The sequence below is a fragment of the Molossus molossus genome, unplaced genomic scaffold (assembly GCF_014108415.1).
Source record: "Molossus molossus isolate mMolMol1 unplaced genomic scaffold, mMolMol1.p scaffold_m16_p_1, whole genome shotgun sequence".
Lineage (NCBI taxonomy): Eukaryota > Metazoa > Chordata > Mammalia > Chiroptera > Molossidae > Molossus > Molossus molossus.
Genome location: NW_023425344.1, coordinates 244,564,273 through 244,585,736, shown reverse-complemented (window position 1 = coordinate 244,585,736; position 21,464 = coordinate 244,564,273). Strand labels below are relative to the sequence as shown.

General features: G+C 58.6%; 1 protein-coding gene across 11 annotated transcripts in view; it reads left to right on the top strand.

Annotated features, from left to right (window-relative positions):
* Positions 1–512: 512 nt before the first annotated feature.
* SYNE3 (spectrin repeat containing nuclear envelope family member 3) overlaps positions 513–21,464 on the top strand; it is a 45,678-nt gene continuing 24,726 nt past the window's right edge. For 10 of the 11 annotated variants that reach the window (XR_004959227.1, XM_036258324.1, XM_036258303.1 and 7 more), the window contains exons 1-7: positions 513–670; positions 6,784–6,956; positions 8,150–8,459; positions 14,403–14,564; positions 16,610–16,957; positions 19,099–19,235; positions 20,567–20,741. Coding sequence is in view for 10 of the 11 variants with exons in the window: in XM_036258324.1 (XP_036114217.1) it covers positions 527–670; positions 6,784–6,956; positions 8,150–8,459; positions 14,403–14,564; positions 16,610–16,957; positions 19,099–19,235; positions 20,567–20,741 (1,449 nt within the window). In the remaining variant the exon portion in view is untranslated. The remainder of the gene's footprint in view (positions 671–6,783; positions 6,957–8,149; positions 8,460–14,402; positions 14,565–16,609; positions 16,958–19,098; positions 19,236–20,566; positions 20,742–21,464) is intronic. The other variant, XM_036258315.1, reaches the window with a different exon arrangement.

Here is a 21,464-nt window from a genome sequence, read left to right as displayed (position 1 = left end):
CCCCGGGTGATGGACAGGTAGCAACAAGACACCCGGCTCGCAAGCCGTCCGCAGCCTGAGATGTTCGTTTCAGGCACGTTTCAGGGCTGGTGTCTGGTGTCAGTGTGGCGAACGCCAAAAACTGTCTGTTTGGTTGAGGCTTTTGATTCACTCAGACCAAGATTCGTGCTCTGTCACTGACATCTCGGGGGGACCTGTGTGTTCTAGGATCCTCCTTAGGAAGCGCTTCAACCCGAAGAGGCAGAGGGAGGCGCCCTGCACCCCGGGGGGAGCACAGAGCAGGGGAGCCGAGGGGCCAGAGAATATTCGCTCACCTGGCGCCCGGGCCCGCTGTCCTGGCTCAGCCACAGGAGAGCCCGGTTTCCAGTCACCCTGACTGCGTCACCCCAGTCCGCGCACGGGAGTGGGGTGGACCTGTCCGCAGTGTCGGTCTCCGGCACCCCCCGGAAGCCTGCCCTGGGGCCCCCTGCCTTCTGGCCCATCAGCCTCCTCTCACGTGGTCCGGCCTTCAGCCCCCGCAGGTGCCATGACGCAGCAGCCCCAGGAGGGCTTCCACAGGAGCGCGGAGGACGCGCGGGAGTGGATGAAGGCCGTGCAGGAGCAGCTGCAGATCAACGACGACACCCGGGGGCCCCGCGCCGCCCTGGAGGCCAGGCTTCGGGAGACCGAGGTACGCAGGCCGCAGGTTTGGGCTGTGACATGGCAGGGTGGACTAGACCAGTGCTCCTCAAACTCCCACGCGCTCGATCTCCCCGGGATTTTGCTTTACGTGCAGGTGGGCCCGAAATGTGGCATCTCTGATGTGCTCCAGGTGACGCCATTGCTTCTGGTCCTTGGACGACTTTGAGAACGGGTCTAGAGCTCACCCTCTGGCCCTGCTGTCCTGGCCCGGTCCTGGCGTCCCGCCCCCTTCCCTGCTCCTGTGGCCCGGTCTGGGCTGACCCAGGTTGGCCTTCAGGGAAATGGGGCGGGGGCTGTGCCCAGTGAGGCGTGACTCCTTTGGCTTCTCCAGGGCCAGGGTCCAGCTTTACCCCCACCTGGCACAAAGCAGGGCTTAATGCCTACGGAGCTGCACTGACCGGAAGTGCTGGTGTCCAGTGCCTGGCCGAGCATCGTGGTGGGGAAGAGCCGGACTGTAGTCTCCATGCTGATGCTAGTGCTGTGTGACCTCGGCCAAGACCCTGTCTGTCTCTGGGCCTCCGTTCCCACCTGTGAGCAAGCAGTTGACTTACACGTCTCTCAGGGGACATCTGTTGGGATAGCCCACGGTTACATTTTATCACCGGACAGTGGTTGCGTGTAAGGGGACGCTTACCCTCTCCTGCTCAGGTCCCCCGACCAGGCTGGAGCGGGACTGACCTCACTCACTCGGCTCTGTCCACAAGCAGGGCTTGGTGTGCTTGGTGGAGGGGTTAGAGCCCTGCCCAACTGACCGTCATGGCAGAAAGGGGGGGGGGGTGGCCACCCTGAGTGACCCAGTCAGAGGCTTCCCAACTGGATGGTGAAGTGAGCAGAGAACCGGGACGTTCAGGGAGTCTGGAGGAGGTCATGTCCCCTGGCCAGGGGTGGGGGAGTCAAGAGCGGCCTCGGGGGGAAGGTGGCCTTGCTGCTGAGGCTTAAAGGAGGAGGAGGAGTTCGCCAGGTGGGGGGATGCAGGTGAGGGTGGGCAGGAGGGGCTGCAGGCAGAGGGCACAGTGGAAGGAAGGCACAGGAGGCGGACAGCTCGGGGCACACGCTGGGGGCCCTGCCAAGGTTGGTGTGAGCAGCACTGACTTCCAGGCAGAAGCAGGGGGCAGGGCCAGAGGGGCAGGCAGGGGGCAGAGGGGACAGCCTGGAACACCAAGCCAAGAAGCTTGGACCCCTCTCCTTTAACCTAGGAGTAGTGGGTTGGAAATGTGGGAGGCTGGGGGCTGAAGGGGAGGGCGGGCCTGGAGGCAGAGAGGAGCTGGCAGCCTAAAGCCCGTCCCTTGTCAGACCTGTCATTGATCAAGTGATTATTCCACCAGGGTCACTGGGAGAGGGGACCGACTCTCATTCAACACCCATTATGTGCTCAGGGCTGCACTATCGGCTTTCGTGTTGCATTTCAAAAAGCCCCATGAGTGTGGTTTCATTGTCCCCACTTTTCAATAGTGAAATGGATTCCTAGACACAGTGACGGGCCAAAATTCAAGGAATTGATCTGCTTGAGGCTTGAATCCAGGGCTGAGGTCAGAACGTCACGGGCCATCCCCATGAGGGGTCCTGGCCAGGGGAGGCCGGAGAGGCACACCCTGCTCCCCGGTGCACAGCCCAGCGGGAGACAGTATGCACATGGTCCAGGTGGCCACACCAGCATGTATGAGGAACATTCATAGCATGGATCTCATGATGCTTTTCTCCTCCCCTAGAAACTTCCATGGCTCCCCATTGCCCACCAAAGAAATACCAAACTTCACCTGGCATCAAAACTCCTTCACTGTCTGCACAGCCCTGTTTTCCAGCCTCAACCCCCACTCCCTCACCTTCCAAGTACACACCTCCTCCTATTGGCAGAAAGCCTCTTAGATTTTCTATCACTGAGCCTTTGTGTGTGCTGTTGCCTCTACTCGAACACCCTTCTGTGTGGGTCCAGGTGTGCATGTGAAATGAGATGCTGCCTTGCCCATGATCTCTCCGGACCGCCTCCAGCCCCAGCTCCTGGCGTGCTGTCCAGAAACACCTCCGCCCTGCGTGCGCCCTCACTGTCCTGGGACGAATCCCTTTGGAACCTGCAGCCTTTGCTGGCAGGTCGTTACCCCTGGCTGGTGGGTCTGGCTTAAGCGAAGGCAAAGGTGGTCCTTAGGAAGAGCCATTGGTGAGGCTGGGGTGAGTGGGCCCCCAAAGCAGAGGGAGCCCTTCCGTCAGGTCAGCCCCCAGGAGCTGAGCTGGAGCCCGGAGAGGGGACGCGTGTCCTGGGTGCTCCAGCACTGTCTCCCGTGGGGCTCCAACATGCTTATTTTCGATGTGATTTGACCAATCAAAACCCATTTCCTGCCATCTGGTGAAAGGGAGCAGCTGGAGCCTCCTTGGTCTCCTCGGTCCAGGGACCTCAGCCTGGGTCTGGGTCTCCCTTGTGGTCCCTCTGCCAGCTCAGTGACGCACAGCTCGAGTGCCCCCTCGCCAGGGTGACCGGGATGTGAGGTTCCATCCAGCTCTGATGCTGTGTGGTGGGAAGCGGGTCCCATGCCCTCCCGCGACCTCATTTGCCATCGATGAAACGGGAGAGGAAACCCCATGCCCCTTGTATTCCGAGGCTCAGGGACCCTCATGGAGCTGGAGACATCTGTGAAGGGAGACAGAGGGACTCACAGAGGTTGAAGCTTGGGTCTGGGGCCACAGGCCTGGATTCTAATTCCCGCTGTGGCCGTGGCACCTTGGAGGAGTTTTCTGACTCCTGAGGTTTGATCTCTGGGGACGGTGAGAGCTGCCGCCTTGCGGGAGGGAGGAGGGTGGAGGAGAAGAATTTACTGGCGTGCTTGGCACAGGACATGCTGCCAGAGCCGGCCCAACGGGAGGTGGTTCCTTGTGGCTTTGATGTGGGGATACAAGCGTGCAGCCTGTTCCTGCCCACACCCCGGCCTGGGGAGCTGCTTCCTAAGCCCCAGCGTCTCATCTCCTCGTCCTCTGCTTCCCAGCCTCCTCGGCCCTGCACTTGGGGCCCGCCGCAGCCCGACTGCCCCTTAGCCGGGGCTAAGGCCCCTCTGTGGTCAGGGGCATGCTGTCATTCCCTGCGACCTGGGGTTACACTGTCCCTGAGCATGCTGTGCTTCCCTTCCTCAAGCCCCGTCTCCGATGTCTGCCCATCACTGAGGCTCAGGGCCGCCTACGCAGGAAGCCTTCCTGGGTTTCTCCACCTCACTCCCTGGAGCTCCAGTAATACGTGTGGTCTCAGCTCTTCTCCGACTATCTGTGCTCTTGTCTGTAGACCTGACCCCAGCCTGTAGTCTCCTGGCCCGGAGCAGTACCCAGCGCAGGGCCCAGCACAGTGCCCACTGGGTGTTGGCGGCATTGAGGGAAGCCCCGACGGACCCCATTCCTCCAGCTTTCCTGGTCTGCTCCTCCCCACGGAGGCTCCCTCCGTCCACCCTCCACCCGACTGCTGCCTTCACTGGCTCCTCGTGGAAGGAATCGCACTGTAGCTGCAGTCCCAGCTGGCTGGTGTCCTTGCCTGTGACGGGCTGTAAAAGAACCTTGCACCAGCCAAAGGGCACAGTCACTAGGGCAGTGAGCAAGGGTGGGGGCGCTTCTCAAAAGGGGACTCTGCCCTCACAGCACAGCCTCTGGTGCCCCGGGCCCACGCCCACCGCCAGTCTCCCACTGACTGGTATTTCCGGGCACACGTGTCTGCTTCGGGCCAGGTGTTCTGCCGGCCTGCGGCACTGGCCAGCCTTCTGCCTTTGGAGGGGAAGCAGCACTCAGGCCCCCGCGAGGGGCCGTGGGTCTTGGTCGTCCACGTCTCAGCCCAGCCTGTGCCTCCCTGACCTGGAATCAGGAGGGCGAAGTCCAGGAGCCGGAGGAGGCCACACGGTCGGGACGCTGGGCTTTGGGAAGGACCGTTGCCCTCACAGGGACTTTCCGGCCTGGCTGGCTCCTTCTGGGTGTGGCGGAGAGAGCTCAAACTGTTCAGAGACCCTGGGCTCCCTGGTGCGTGGAGTTGGATTCTACTTGAGCTTAAATTGGGCCTCAGGTGGGGAGGAGGCTGACCGCGTCAGAGACTCAGGGCTCCGGGGGTCTCAGCCCCTGGTTTGTAAAACGGGAACCCCCGTGGTGCCCATCTTGCTGGCTTGGCAGTGGGCATGCAGCATTCTCCAGAGCTCAGGGGCAGAAAGGTCAGGTTCTTATTTATTGTTATGATTTCTTATCCAGTCAAATCTCACTGGATAGCAAGAAATGTGTCCTTAGCCACAGGGTGACTCCTGCTCCTGAGGGTGTGAAGGGTTTTTTGGGGGGAGGGTAGTATTTCTCAGTCTAGTGCACTCTGTTGTGGCCCTCAGACCTTTAGAACACCCTAGTCACTGCGGTATCTCTGTCATCCACACTGCTGCTGAGTGAGATTCGGGGTGCCTGCTGGATGCTTGCTGCAGTGTGATCTGGGGGCCCTACCACATCCTGCAGACTGGCCCTGTGTTGGGAAATCTCCCCAATCTTCACCCCGCCCGCCCCTCCACCCACTCAGCTCAGACAGCCTTCCCGAGGAGCCGTTCAGCTCCACTCCCTGCTAGGACCCGTGCAGGGAAGTCCCTCCGCACCGTCCTGTCATTGTTGTCATCACGGTAACCACTCCCACATGAAGTAACTAAGGGCATTGGGGCCACTGCCCACTGGCACATGTTGGGGGAGAGTCTACATAATTGCTCAACCATTTACAAGCTGCATTCATTTTACATCCATGTTTTAATTACTAGTGTTTATAAAAATTATTGTTATACCATTGAGGTAGACAAAGGTAGGAATTGTTATCACTCTCTCAGGATGAGAAAGAGAGGCCCAGAGAGGTCGAGGGACCTGCCTGGGGTCACACAGCTATCTGTGAGCAGCTTTTGACATGGTGGGGCCCCCTCCCTCACCCACCCGCAGAGAAGGGTCAGAGACAGCCCGCCCACCGGGGACCTCAGTCTGGGAACGTGACAGCCAGCCCCTTCACACACAGGCGGGGGAGGGAGCGGGACTCCAGGCCCGTGGATGCAGACCAGAAGTCAGGAGAAGCTGACTGGGACCGTGAACGGTTAGCCCTGTGAGCGCCCTGTGAGCCCGGGCACCTGCTGGAGACCCCTGTACCCACATCGCTCACCAGCACCCTGGGGCATAACCGTGATCTCGCCTGGTTCAGGGCCTGGATCATTTGCATACCATGCCGACTGGTAGGATGAGGGCCTGGCATTGGAACCCAGCCACATTTTCACTACAGAGACCAAGCTTTTGTTGCCGAAGAACTGGATAATAATGGTCAAGACAACAGCTAACACATTGTGTTTTAGGCTTGGTCCTCCGAGAAGCCAAAGCCAGGGCGAGGTTAACTGTAAGATGTTTATTAGGGAAACACCTGTGAGAGAAAGTGGGGCCGGAGCCGGGAGAGGCTGGGAGGAGGAGGTCCGTCCAACGCAAGTCCAGGAGAGTGGGGAGCGACTCAGACGGCCTCACAGTTATCTGAGGGAGTTTGGCAAGGCCGTCCTGGGCCAGTCACCCCTCACTGGAGCCCGACGTCCCAGGAGTAGCCTGCCTTAGCGTTCCTGCCTGGTTACCGGTGGGATCAGCTAGGGTAAGGCCGTGGTGCAGGCTGCAAACTCGGGGTGATCCCGGAGCCTTGGCGGGTCCTAGGTCAAGTCTGTTCCCTGCAGAGACTCGAGGGGCAGAGCCTCACAGCCCCACCCCGTAACATGTTCTTTGTGTGCACTTTCTCATTTCATTCTGAAAAAAGAATTTGAGAGCTAAGTACTCTCAACATCCCCATGTTACAGATGATCAAGCCAAGTCGAGGGACATAATGAAACTCGTCTGAGTTCACACAGCTGGGAACGGGCCACAAGGGGAAGGGAGGGGACGCAAATCCTCAGACAGCTTTGGTCCTGCTGTGCTGATGTTCCTTCGCCCACCCTGAGTCAGAGCAGGTGCCAAGGTCACCAGCAGGGGGTGCGGGGCCACTGTTCCAACCCTGGCGCCTCTGTGCTCCAGGTGCTGGCTCGCTCCGTCACGCACTGCCTGTGGCTCGGACCATTTGCACGTGGTCTAACCCCTGGAAACTGGCTTTTGTGCCCATGACAGAAAATATGCCAACGAGAGCCGGAGGGGCGCGTGAAGGTGGACCTGGTGTTGCAGGCGGCCGAGGTGCTCCTGGCGTGCTGCCCCGAGGACCGGAAGCCCGCCATCCTGGCGCAGCTGAGGGACATCAAGGCCCAGTGGGAGGAGACAGTCACCTACATGACTCACTGTCACAGGTAGGGCTGCCGGGGACCTTGCCAGGGCTTTGTGCAGCTGCCCCTGGCCCTGCTTGCCCAGTACCGTGCTCGCCGGTGGCCTCCGCCCATGGGACTCGGCCCCAGCACTGCGATGGCTGGGAACAGGGTGTTCCCTTGGGATTTCCGCCAGCCCTGCCTGTTTCTTCCTAATTACGATCCAGCTTAATGATGGTCATAGACAGTGGGAGCCCATCTTGTTTGCCAACAATTAATTCTTGGTAGACTCGCTGTGCGCACATCCGCCAGCAAAAACGAGAGAAGGGCCCCGGAGGAAGAAGGCCTGGTCCCTGCCAGCGCGTGAGCCCAGAGCCTCTGCCTGCCCTGGGGAGCCAGGCAGGGGCGGCATGGGGTGAGACACAGGGGTGCCTCCTGCTGCCATGGCTGCTTGCTGTATGGCCTTGGGAACGTTCCTTGACCTCTCTGAGCCTCAGGCTTCTCCTCTAGACAATGGGTGTAATCAAAGGTTCTGAGAAGGCCGTTAGGAGCACGGAAGGGGGTACAGCCCATGTCCAGAGCCGGGCGCACAGTAGGCCCTCAGTACGCGGGAGCCGCCGGCCTCCTCTCCATCTTGATCAAGGCAGAATGCTGAGTGGGCGGGGGGACTTTGCACAGCGCTTTTGCTTTTCACACCTTTTCACTTGGGATTCCAAAGGGGCTTGATGTGACTGGACCATGTCCGTGTTTCCGCTGGGGAAACTGAGGCGAGCGAGGAGGCAGGGTTGCATAGCGAGGCTCTGTCAGGCCCGCAGGCTCCTGGCCCCACTGAGCAGTACGAGCCCACAGATGCTGCAGATTATTAGACACAGCCCTGGAGGCCTGTTGGAGCCAAGAGTCAGACTGTGCCCAGTCTCGCTGCTAGAGAGAGAGGACTGGGGGCCCCTGCATATCGACCATGGAGTTTAGGGCGAGAAGGTGGGGTGCTGGCAGCTGAGTGTGCATCAGCTACATCAGCAAGGCTGGTGGTTCTCAGCACAGGTCTGGAATCGGCGCCTGCTTGGTCCGTAGCCCCACCCACGTGGCGGGTTCCCAGACAGGGTCTCGTCCAGCGGGACTGAGGAGGGTCCAGAATCCAGAGCGACTCAGGCCCAGAGGGCGTCCTCGCGTTCCCCTCCCACAGCCCCCGTGCTCCCAGGAGCCAGGGGCGCTGGTTCACGCCCCGCCTCTGCCCACAGCCGCATCGAGTGGGTGTGGCTGCACTGGAGCGAGTACCTCCTGGCCCGGGATGAGTTCTGCCGCTGGTTCCAGAAGATGATGGTGGTGCTGGCGCCCCCCGTGGAGCTGCAGCTGGGCCTGAAGGAGAAGCAGTGGCAGCTGAGCCACGCCCAGGTGCTGCTGCACAACGTGGACAACCAGGCCGTGCTCCTGGACCGGCTGCTGGAGGAGGCGGCCTCGCTGTTCAACAGGATCGGGGACCCCAGTGTGGACGAAGACGCCCAGAAGAGGATGAAGGCCGAGTACGATGCTGTGAAGGCCAAAGCCCAGGTGAGTGGGCGCTAGTGGGCTGTCTTCACCCACCCATTCCTCTATTTTCCTACCTGATCTACCCATCCGGCCTCTCATTTGCTAAGTAACCATCTATCTGTCCATCTGCTCACCATCGGCTGTCCACCCACCCAACACCCACCCACCGGCATTCACCCATCTATCCATCTCCTATCCCCTCCCCCATTTGTGCCCCACTAAGCTACCAAATCTCCCGTTCACTATCCACCCATTAACCACTTCGTTTATCCACTTACCGACCAGCCATCTGTCCGACCACCCACCCTCTCACACATCTGTTACTTACGGCTCATCATCTACCTCCCCCCAACTTAACTAATCTCCTGTTCATCTAGACAACCACTTAATCACCCGCCCAGCCATCTAGCTACTCATTCACCTACTCAGCCTACCCGCCTCCTTACCCACCCACTCATCCATCTCTGCCCTGTCTACTACCCACACTGTCTACCCTTGGCCCACCTGCCTGCTTACTCTCTACCTGTCACCCATCTGTTCGTCTACCACTCACTGCCCAGCTACCCCCAGTCTCCTGTCTATCCACCCACCTATCCCTGCACCACCCACCCACCCACGGACCCATTGTCTGCCATCCGTACGCCCAAGGTCACTCAGTGCTTTATACACATGTGGGTGCTCAATGCGTGTGGTTGACCTACTGGCTGGTGGACGAAGCTCGCTCTTAGCTAACTGCCCTCCCCCACCCTCCCCTGTCTCCCTCCCTGCTCCTGCCCTTCAGCCTCTCCTCTCTGACCTCCTGCCTCCCTCATCCTCGCCCGTCTTCTGTCCCCGTTCCCGCACCTCGTTCTTGCCTCGATTTTTAACAGTCCATTGAGTGATTGAGTTCAGTTATTATTTTTTTAAGAAATTCTATTTGGTTCTTTGTTGTGTCCGCCATCCTTCTTTTCAGTGGGTCGTTTTTCCCTTACATTTTGCACCCCTTCCAGGGACGGATTGGACCGTGATCACTGTGAGCATACGTATGGCACAGTCTCCATAGCAGGGGCAGGTGGGCAGGGGCCAGGGCCCGTGACCTTAGGTTCAAACTGTCGTGCGAGGGGCGCTTGGCAGTGGGAGCGTCGCTTCCGTCAGATCCCGGAGGTGCCAAGACCCTCCGAAGACTGAGAAGCTACTGAGGAGCGAACTTTCTCACTCCCCTTGGCAAGAGCGTCAGCCCGACCCGGGTCCTTATCAGTAACAAGGGATCAGCCTCCGGGCACACCCCAGCCTCCCCACCACCCCGCCCAGGACAAAGGAAGACGCTCTGGCCCCATCCTGAGCAGGTGGCTGACGCGCGTGCAGGAGCCCCGGAGATTGCTGGTGGCCCAGATGCCGCCTGGTCTCCTGCACTGCACACGTGATGAAGGCCTCGGCTCGCGCAAACGGCTCCCAAGGCAGACGAGAAACCCGTCCCCGGGCGGGCGGCCGAAACCCCACGGGGTGCCAGGCCCAGGGCTGTGTAAGGACCCGAGGGGCCCAGGCCACTGTCAGAGTCGGAGGGGCCGGCTGTTGTCCTAGTCTGCTCGGGCTTCCGCAGCAGGACACCAGACCAGTGTTAAATGACGGGATCCGTCCTCGGGGTCTGGAAGCTGGATGTCTGATATCGAGGTGCTGCGGACTCGCTTCCGGCGAGGGGCCTCTCCTGGCTGCAGTCAGCGTTCTCTCATGTGTCCCCCGGGCGGAGTGCTCTCTGCTGCCTCCTCTTAGAAGGCCACTAATCTGATCATGGAACCCCACCCTCAGGACCTCATTTAACCCCAGTGACCCCCCAAAATCCCCTCCTCCAAACACCACGACATTGAGGGGCAGGGCTACAACGTATGAGTTTGGGGAGGATGCAGTTCAGTCCACAGCAGACACTGTATTGATGCCTCCTCCTTCACCAATAGGAGCGCCTTTCAGCAGTCCTCAGGCTAGTGAACAGGCCATTATTGTCCCCCCCAAAGCCGTTTTTGACTTCCAGTATGATCATTGGCAAAGCCTCTGGTGTTGATGGGGCCAGGACCACAGAAGCACCGTGGGGGCCGCCTCTGGGCTGGTGGCCCCTGATCAGGACCCCTGGCCCAGCTGAGGGGTGGGTGGGTGGTGAGGTGAGCAGAGCCCACTGTCAACCCGAAGTGCCTGGAAGTCAAGGGGAGACAGCAGGCCGATAGCTGTGTTATTCTGTCTGAGTGTTTTTGGTCCAGCGGTTCCATGTTCTGAAGGGCCAGGAGAGTAGTGTCCTTTTTCCCCCACTTCCCCCCCCAAAGGGGGCATGTTTGTCCGGCATCCGGGCCTGAGTCAAAGCCGTCCACACAGCCTGTGCCCAGCATACATCCACGCCACCTTCGTTAGTTGGTCGGGTTTTGACATTCCTGACAGCTCTGCCGGCCACAGATGGTCGGTTGTTTGGTCTAACGAGAGAAGGTTGCGCTCTCTCCCATTTGTCTCCCCTGTCATCCTCCGCGTGGTGGCCCGGCCGCGGCCGCACTGTGCTCCGTGATCACTATGCCTGGCACAGTGCTCGCCTGGATGACTGCCCTGCTTGGCCGTGGTCCTGCCTGGGGCCTGCTCCCTATTACCGAGGCTTTATTTACTCTGGACGTCCCCGGGTGCCAGCACCTCATCGCTCACACACCACACACGCACGGGGCCATTGGAGAGGCCGCTTCACTACAACACTCGGAACTGTCGGGCTCAACGGGGCCAGCGCGTTCCCTGCTGGTAGTGCCCGGCCCGCCTTGTTTCACGAACGAGGCTTTCCCGTGGATGGAGGAAGGGCGTCCGCAGGAAGGGGGCCGGCAAGGGCAACGTGAAGAGCCGGTCACTGTCCCTCGGTCCACTCGCGGAATTTAAACAGCAGTGTTTTCATCTGCCGTGTGCTGCTGCTGAAACCCCGACCCTCGCTTCCCCTCCGAGAGGGCTCTCAGCTCTGCACGGAAGGACCTGGCCCTGTACCTTGGCTTTCCTGTCTCTGAAATGGGGCTCTTTTCTCTTACTTGGAATGGCTGCAGCAAAGGTGTAAATGAATCCATCAGTATTTCTAGACTCGGCGAGGAGCTTCTCCAAGGGAGGGGCAGGAGAACACAGAGAGCAGGAGAGTGTTGGGATCCGTGTTTGTCCATGCTTCCCCGCTGACAGCGTCTGGCTTTGTTTCGTACCTGCTCCTGGACATGGCCTGGCCCCGTGGCTGGGGCCGAGGCCGTCAGACGTGCCAGGGCCAAACCCAGCCCAGCTCTTGGTTGTGCATAGCCTGTGAGCTAAAGATGGGTTTTACATTTTTGCGTGATTGCCGGGAAAATAAAAACCAGAATATTCCATAACATGTGAAAATAGGAAATTCAAATCTGAGCGTCCACATTTCGGTTGTATTAGAATACAGCCGGCCGTGGAGTGTTTCCCTGTGGCCGCCAGTCAGCGCTGCTACAGCGGGAGGCGCCGAGGAGGCCGGTAGCGGCAACAGGACCGCAGGGCACGTGAAGCCGGCTGGCTGCAGTTGGCCCACCCCTGGTCCAGAGCCCTGACCTGGAGCCCGACGCGTGCCCTTTAAATCCTGGTCTAAGGCCGACGTGTGCCCTTTAAATCCTGGCTCTAAGGCCCTGCAAGAGTTCTGTGACCTCCCAACATCAGCGTGGACATTTGCATAAGGGGAGGGCTCTGTGATCATGGTGAAGATTGAGATCCTGCTTGTGCAGGCCCATAGTCCGCGGTTAGGCGCATATTGAATGGAAATCCCCTCTCTCCTTTTTCTCGCCTCTCCTTGGAAACTCCTGCTGGCAGACACTCCGTGGGTATTCTTCCTGCCAGTCAGGAAGCTCGCGCCTGGGGCAGCGGGCGACTCCTCGGGCAAGGGCTCCGGAGGTTAGCACTGCAGAGCACGGGGACAGCAGGTGACAATAAACAATGGCTCAGTCATTCCATGCTTGCTAGGCTGCCTGGTGCTGCCTGGGCTTATGCAAGCTCTGACACATTTAGCCCCTGCACCCCAATGACACAGGCGCTGTTATTAACACACCATACCGATGGGGCACAGAGGGTTCATTACGTGCCCGAGGCAGGCCAGGGCTCAAGTCGCAGGCTGTGGGCTCCCAAGCCCAGGGTCTGGACCGCTGGGCCCCAGTGCCCAATCACGGCATCTGCCCTTGACCTTCAGGCTGTGGCCCTTGGACCAGAGCCTGGGGGCAGTGGGGAGCCATGGAGGGGTTATGGTTCTCTGATCAGGGTTGTGTTTTGAAAACCAGAGCCCCTACGCACACAGTAGGTCTTATATCAGGAACACTGTTATTTCCCCAAATGTCAGTCCCCTCGGGCTCCCATCTTGTCCCTGTGTGGTCAGAACTTCGGTGGGATTGTCTGAAAATAGAGATTATTCCGACCATGCAGTGACCACCGAGCTCATGGGGAAATGGGGCAGCTGCCAGGTGTTGGCATGCCCCCTAGACACCAGTGATGGGGCGCACACCCCGTCTACCCAGCCTTACCTCCTGGGTTTGAACCTCAGTGCTTTCCCAGGCAGGGGATGACCTCTCTGGGCCTCAGTGTCCTTGCTGTCTATCAGCGAGATGATAAAGTTCGTGTAGGTCGTGGAGCCGCTCAGGCAGCCCGGTGGACGCCCAGCCAGGCGTGAGGTAGCAGAAGCTGTTACCAGGCCCCTGCCTTAGCACCATTCCCGGGACGTGGTAGGAGACGGGCCGGGCCCTGGTGCTTTGCTCTCCAAAGCCAACACCCCTTGGCTTCTCGCTAACAAGGTAGAGAAGAGCGTCTGGGATCTTTATTTCCAGCAAAAGGGCTGCGGGTTGGTTGCATCCCATACCCCTCCCCCCACATACACCATGCACCCCCCACACACATACACACCACACACACACCCCCACACACACACATCCACACCCACACCACACACACACACCCCCACACACACATACACACACCACACACACCCCCACACACACCACACACACACTCACACCACACACACACACCACACACACCCCCACACACACCACGCACCCCCCCACACACACACCACACACACCCCCACACACCACACACACACTCACACCACACACACACACATACCACACACACCACACACTCACACCACACACACCACACACACACTCACACCACACACCCACACACACCACACATACACATACACACACACCACACACACACACATACCACACACTCACACCACACACACCACACTCACACCACACACACACCACACACACCACACACACCACACACACACTCACACCACACACACCACACACACACACACTCACACCACATACACCACACCACATTCACACCACACACACCACACCACACTCACACCACACACACACCACACACACACACTCACACACACACACTCACACACCACACCGCACTCACACCACACACACACCACACACACACACACTCACACACACACACTCACACACACCACACACACACCACACACACTCACACCACACACACATACCACACTCACACACACTCACACACACACACCACACACACATCACACACACACCACACACACACACGCACACCACACACACCACACACACACACATCACACATACACACACACACACCACACACACACGCACACCACACACACACCACACACACACACACCACACACACCACACACACACACCACACCACACACACCACACACCACACACACTCACACACACACACTCATACACACACACTCACTCACACCACACCCACACACCACACACCCACACACACATCACACATACACACACTCACACACACCATACACACACTCACACCACACACACTCACACCACACACACCACACACACACACTCACACACACACACTCACACACACTCACTCACACACCACACACACGCGCAGGTCCGAAGGCCAGCTGCAGTGACTCCCCCCCTCCCCCAGGACAGAGTGGGCCTGCTGGAGCAGGTGACCCGGGAGCACGAGCAGTTCCAGGCCGGCGTGGACGAGTTCCAGCGGTGGCTGCAGGCGGTGGTGGAGAAGGTGAATGGCTGCATGGGGCGGAACTGCAAGCTGACCACCAAGCACCGTCTCTCTGCACTGCAGGTAACCCGCCGAGTCTGCACCGAGGGGCCCCGGGAGCCCGCGCGTGTGGCAGGTCCAGTGTTAGAGTTCATTGAACAGGGTGGTGTGGGGCCAGAGGAGAGACAGACATCCGAGGCCGCCCACGGTTCCACGTGAGGGCAAGCGTGGAATCCGGTGAAGAATGTCTGGGGCCTTGGCCGCCTAGTGGACATCTCTGAGCCAGCGGGGCCTTCAGAAGCCCGAGGCCACAGCAGCACGGTTGGGACTAGTGGGTCTCAATGGGGGACATCTGGCAATGTCTGGGAACATCTTTGGTTGTCACAGCGGAGGGTGGGGGTGCTACTGCATCTAGCGGACAGGGACCGGAGATGCTGCCAAGTGCCCTACAGCGCACAGCACGGCTCTCACCGCAGAGAACTGTCCGGCCTCAGGTGTCAGCAGGGCCGAGGGTAGGAAAGGCATCAGGCCTGCAGTGGGGGAAGCTGGGTCCTCCGTGACGGGCGTGACCTTGAATGAACTTCTGACTCCCTCTGTAAAGTGAGTGGGTAGGTTATGTTCCGTAAGTCAAGAACCGCTTCATAGTTTTTGCTACAGCTATACACCGCCTGTACCACTTATTTAATGTTTGTATTTAAATAGACTCACTTAAAAAAAACACAAAGAACAATGATCAAACAGTTCTTATAGGATGCATGTAACCTTGTTCATAACGGCCCCGTACTGGAAACAGCTGATTTTTGTCAGCAGAATATTGATAACAACCCAAGAGAATGTTTATCTGTTGGATAGATGTAATATTATATATATGTGTATATATATGTATACGTATATATGTATATACATATATATATATGAAGGAATATTAGTTACAATAAAAAGGGTTGAAGTGCTGATATACATGAGAGCCTGGAAGAATCTCAAAAAACATTATGTTGAATGGAAGAAGCCAGTTTCAAAAGATAACATATTCTGTGTGTTCATATCAGTTCTAGAATCTTCCAGGATGCTAGAAATGCTCTGTTTTGTGTTTTGTTTTTTTCATCTTCATCTGAGGATATGCTTATTGATATTTTAGAGAAAGGGGAAGGGAGAGAGAGACAGAAACATCAGTGTGAGAAACATGGATTGGGTGCCTGCCATACGCACCCCAACCGGGGACAGAACCCACAACCTAGGTGTGTGCCCTGACTGGGAATTGAACCTGCAACCTTATGGGGTACAGGATGACGCTCCAACCAACTGAGCCACCTGGCCGGGCAGAGATGCTCTGTTTTAATAACAATGAGGACTACATAAGCATGCGTAGTTCCCAAAACTCTTTGAACAGTAACAATCAAGGTCTGAACACTGTACTCCAGGTAAATTACACTTCAATATAAACAGTTAAAAAAGAAACTTGAGCCCTGGACAGTTTTGCCCAGCAGTTAGAGCGTCGGCCTGCGGTCCAGAGAGACCCGGGTTCGGTTCCCGCTAAGGGCATGTACCTCGGTTGCAGTTTGTCCCCAGCCCTGGTTGGTCGTGCAGGTGGCGACCACTCGATGTGTTCCTTTCACGTCGATGTTTCTCTCTCTCTCTCCCTCTCTCGCCCTCTCACTCTATCTGAACAAAAAATGGAAAAATGTCCTCGGGTGAGGGAAAAAAAAAAAGAAAGAAAGAAAAAAGAAACTTGATCTCATTGTCATACACGGATAATCGGTCCTCGTTCATAATTAGCAGGTAACCACACACACTCGCACCGTGACACCAGATGGGGCCACTGGGTTCTGTTTGGCTCCACCCTGTTGTCGCGGATGACTGCCGGAGATTGCACCTGTCTTTGGGAAAAAGGCAGATGGACAAATGTCAGGGAGGGTTCAAGACAGAGGAGCACCCACCAGAGACGCTCCTTGCCTGTGGAACAAGGGGTAAAAGATGCGGTCAGGGAGTGACGTCCTCCTTTGTGAGCCGGGGAAGCCAAGGCACACAGTCCCCCCCTTGGAAAGGTGTCCCTGGCTCTCACCCCAGGATCTAGGGCTCAGGGGGAGCAGGACGAGCCACTCACTGTTTCCTTCCACTCCCCCCTTCAGGACATCGCCAAAGATTTTCCCAGGGGCGACGAGTCTTTGAAGAGGCTGGAGGAGGAGGCTGTGGGGGTCATCCACAATACCTCTCCTTTGGGTGCAGAGAAGATCACCAGAGAACTGGAGGAGATGCGGGAAGTTCTGGAGAAACTCCGCGTCCTCTGGGAGGAGGAGGAGGGGCGGCTGCGGAGCCTGCAGCAGTCCAAGGGCGCCTTCGAGCGGCGGAGGAAGCAGCTGGAGGCCGAGCTGGGAGAGTTCAGGAAGGGCCTTCAGAGGCTGGCCGAGGAGGGCCTGGAGCCCGTGGCCCCGGCGGGGACTGAGGATGAGCTGGTGGCCCGCTGGAGGCTCTACTCGGTAAGCGAAGTTCGGCCGCGCCACGGCGCTCCAGGTGGGGTATCACCTCGGGGTGTCACCACGTGGGGCTCCTCTGCGGGTGGGAGATCCGGTAAGCCTTAAGCACACTCACTCTGCCTTTCCTGGATCTGGGTGTGTTACTGAAGTTGGGTGTTTGCGCCCATTTTCCGGATGAAGAGACTGAGGCCAGGAGAGATTTTTTTTTCTCCGCATCGCTAGGATCACATGATGTCAGTGGATAAATAAGACCAGAGGTGGATTGTCTCTGGGTCTGCCACTTCCTTGCCTGGTGGTGGGAGGTGGGATGGACTTCCTGAGCACAGAGCAGAGTTAGGCGTGAGGTCGAAGGGAAGGTCTTCGAGTAGAGGTGATGACCAACAAACACAGTAGGGGGCGTCTGGGGAGGCCAGCAGACACCCCCATCCTGGGGAGGGCGGGTGGGTTCCAACCCAGAGCACCCTCCCCACCCCAATGCGCATTCACAGGAGGTTTGACTTGAGGACAGAGAGATTTTTAAAAAATAAAGATTAACCCCTCCCCATGCCTCTCATCATTTATTAACTCAGTGGGTTCACCCTGTCCGTTCCATTCGGGAAATATCTGAATGAGACAGCCACCCAGACCCGCTTCCACTCTGCACTGCGTTGTGTTGTTTCTCTTCCTTGGAATGTTTGCCGTATGCAGGACAGTTCTGCACAGACAGGGCAGGGCACTCTGGGGGGCCCACTCCCCCTGCTCGGGAACGGATTCCACGGGGTGACCGTGCCCAGGGGAGCCCCCTCCAGCACTGTCTGCCTCCGCTCATGGGGGAGGGGAGGTGCCGTGGGGGAGGGCAGCCTTGGAGTCAGACCGCTGGGTTCAAGCCCTGGTCCTTCTTGCCCACCGGACGACTTGGGGGAATTCCTTTCCTCTCTGTTAAATGTGAAGTGGGGGTGTTGATCGCAGCTCCTTCCCAGCAATTCCTTACGAACAGGTGAGAACAACTGCCTAGACCAGCACGGCCAGGGGGCACTCAGAGCACTGCTTCACCGTGAGGTCCTGAGAGGGAGGGGGCAGGGCTCAGCCTGGGGGGTCTGGAGAGCCCTGCCAGGACCGCTGTCACCATGCCCCTGGGCCCTGCGGGCTGTTTCAGGAAGCCTGTCCCGAGGCGGGAGGGACCACCTCCCTCCCAAGCTCCTGCCACACCTCGTTCAAGTCATGACTCACCCGAAATCAGTGAGAGGGAATTCCCTAAGGTATGGCCGGGGACTTGTTCTTGCTGTTTGCACTTCTTATGACATGTTCTACAGCGGGGAGCGGCCACATCTGACCTGCTCAACCCAGCCGCCTGGGTGCCAGGGACCAGGCCAGCGGGTGGCTGTGAGGCAGCCGGACCTGGTGTGGGTGGGGACCACCCGGCCCGCGGAACAGGCGGCTCCGCTCTGAGGAAGACCTGTGGGCTGCTCTCCGTCGTTTAAGGGGTGTCAGGGCCTCGGTCGAAAGAGCCACCTGTAAAGAGAGCGTCCGTGAGGGACAGGCTCACCTTCAGGAGTCACAGGGAGGTCATGACTTCCCCAGCACATGCTTTCTCAGTGCTGCACAACCCTGTGGGGGGCACTGCCATGATCCCCCGTTAGAGGCGGGGAGACCCGGCGGGGAGAGGTTCATGGCTCGCCCAGGACGGCAGGACGAGAGCACTCCATGGGCATCTCGGGCCCGCCCACACGGTGCTAGGTCTTTGCCCCCTTTGCTGCGGAGGGGCAGGCAGAGCCCAGGGGCCGGCTCCGGTGTCAGGGAGACCTTTCCCGGGCCCTGCAACTGTCAGAAATCATAGACGGAGTTACCTCCCAGGATCCTTGAGAGGCTGCAGTGAATGAGACACCCAGAGCACTCAGCATGGTGCCAGTGTTCCTAGAGATTAGTCATTTGTACCAGGAGGTGCCAGTGCTGGTGACAATGCTGTGAGGCAGGTGTGATCAAGAGAAAAGCCAGCATGGCCAGAGCCACCGGTCAGGAGGTGGGGGACCAGGGGCTGAGTCCCTGCCCTTGGTGACAGTTTCCATCCTGGCTGGCCCACGCCCACCAGCCATGCTCACCCCCTTGAACACATACCTTGTCCCGTCCCGGGACCTCACCACCCTCCTTGGTCTTCTGTGCTGCAGGCGACACGGGCAGCACTGGCCGCGGAGGAGCCCCAGGTGGACCGGCTGCAGGCCCAGCTGAAGGAGCTCATCGTCTTCCCCCACGACCTGCAGCAGCTCCCCGACAGCGTCGTCGCCGCCATCCAGGAGTTCCAGAGGTGTGGGGGTGAGGGTGGCGGCACAGAGGGCCTTCTTTCTGCATCTAATGCCACCTCCGGGAGGTGGGCTTGCTTTCTCTTGCAACCCGGTAGCTTAAATAATTCCTGCACCTCTCGATGACTGGCTGTCACAGGGTCCTACTCGGTTTAGTCACTCTCCCTTTTGACAGTATTTTACATTGCACTCCCCAAACGAGGCCTGAACTTTGCATTTTTCCACACTGAGTGGCTCATTCACCGTTTCCGTCAAGTCTCTATGCAGCTCAGCCCTGGAGCAGGGTCCACCATGTGATGGCCCGAGGGGGGGACTTTTCGATAGATAGACATCATGCTGAGGATGCTGACGGAGGCCTCCGAGCCCAGCTCCGTGCCAGCCCCTGCCTCCCCCTCGGCCTGTGGGCTCGGGCACAGTGGCTCTCCCCTCTCCCAGCTTGGTGCAGACCAGCAGATCCAACATCGGCCACCCTCTGCGGAGCTGAACACAGGGTTACTTTGGAATCCGTAGCTGTGTTCGCTACGTGAGCCTCAGAGGTGTTCAGAACATCGCAGAACCACCCATGCATCTGTAGCTCGTTCCTCTGCCTGATCCTGGGGTTCCTCCAGAATGCACTCGGGGAGCCCTCCCTGCCCCGCTGTGTGTCTCTGACCCCACAGTGTTCTCAGGCTCCACCTCTGCACATTCAGAGCAGTGGCCTGGGTCCCCCATGTGGTGGGGTGGGCGGGGCTGGCATCTTCTGTGCACTAAGCTGGCCTTGGAACAGGGCGGCCCTCTCACTGAGGGGTCAGGTGCTGCGTATCTGTGACGGGGTGCTGGATGTGGTATCTGAAAAATTATTTGTAGAAATTATTTGGGTCCAGGATGATGGTCTCATACTCAAGAAAGGATTTTGCTTGCTTCTGCGAGATGCCCAGGGCAAGCAACACCTGTCGTTTCTCAGGGCCCGGTGTCGCTGCCAGCCTGTCTGAGGACGGCTCTTTCCGGCGCATTGTTCCCCCTTCTCCTACGTGAAAACGGTTTCAGTTGGCGGATGAGTTCTGAGCAATGTAGACAGACACACTCTTCTTTTTAAAAATATATTTATTTTATTTTATTTTTTCCATCACATTGATCCCCATACCCTTCTCCACCTCCACCCACACCCCTCCCCCTCCAGTGCACTTCTGTCCAGAGGGCACAGACCTCTGAGGTTCCAGACACTCCCAGCGGTCTGTGGGCCAGGACAGGGACCACCCTGGGGTCCCCCGGGGAACAGCATCCACCGGGTTCTCTGGGGGTCTGGGCAGAGGCCGCACCCTGGACTGACTCCCCCCTCCTCCCTGGGTTTTTGCAGCATGAAAGGGAAGAGCACCAGGCTGCGCAATGCCACCGGCGTGGAGCTGTGGCGGCGGTTCCAGCGCCCCCTGCAGGATCTGCAGCTGTGGAGGGCCCTGGCCCAGAGGCTCCTGGAGGTCACCGCCAGCCTGCCGGACCTGCCCTCCATTCACACCTTCCTGCCCCAGATCCAGGTAACCAGGAGGGCTGGCCCATGATGCCGCGGGAGGCCACCAGCCAAAGTGGCATTTCAGCCATTGTCACAGGGAGAGGCGTGTTTCTGGGCCCTGTGATATCTGGGTAGAGCTCATGGTACCGTGTCTGGCTCAGGAGTCCTGTGTGGCCAGGAGACATCAACGTTTGTTATCAGAGACAAGGGTCCTCCTCAGAAGGCAAAGCCTGGTGCCCGGTGTGACCCCAGGGCCCTCAGTGACCTCCCACACCTGTCCCCTTCAGGACCCCACTGCAGGCAGTCCTGTGGGGGAAGCATGAGCATAACAGCATGTCAGGCCGTGACCTTTACTGTGTTGGGGTGCATGTGACAAGTGACAGCAAACCTGCCCAATGGGGACTTAAAGCACAGAGCCCTTCACGCAGTCCCAGGACTGGCTGGATAGCTCAGCGGTATCGCTCAGGACCCAGGCCCCTGTGCTCTAAGCCACGTCTCCCTTCCTGGCCCCGAGGTGGCTGCCACCACTGCGAGACGCACCCTCCCGCGAACAGCAGCCTCTTGTGCAGGAAGGAGCAGGGTCTACCCCGTGACTGTCCACTCGAGGCTCAGGTTGGAACGAATGTTTTTCTCTCCACATTTCTTAAGCTGCAGGACATGGCCTTTCCTTCTGGGGGTCCTGTGGGCTCCCTTCCCCTTGTGCTCCCAAGGATGATCGTCCACCTTTTTGAGGTACTCCTGGGGGATC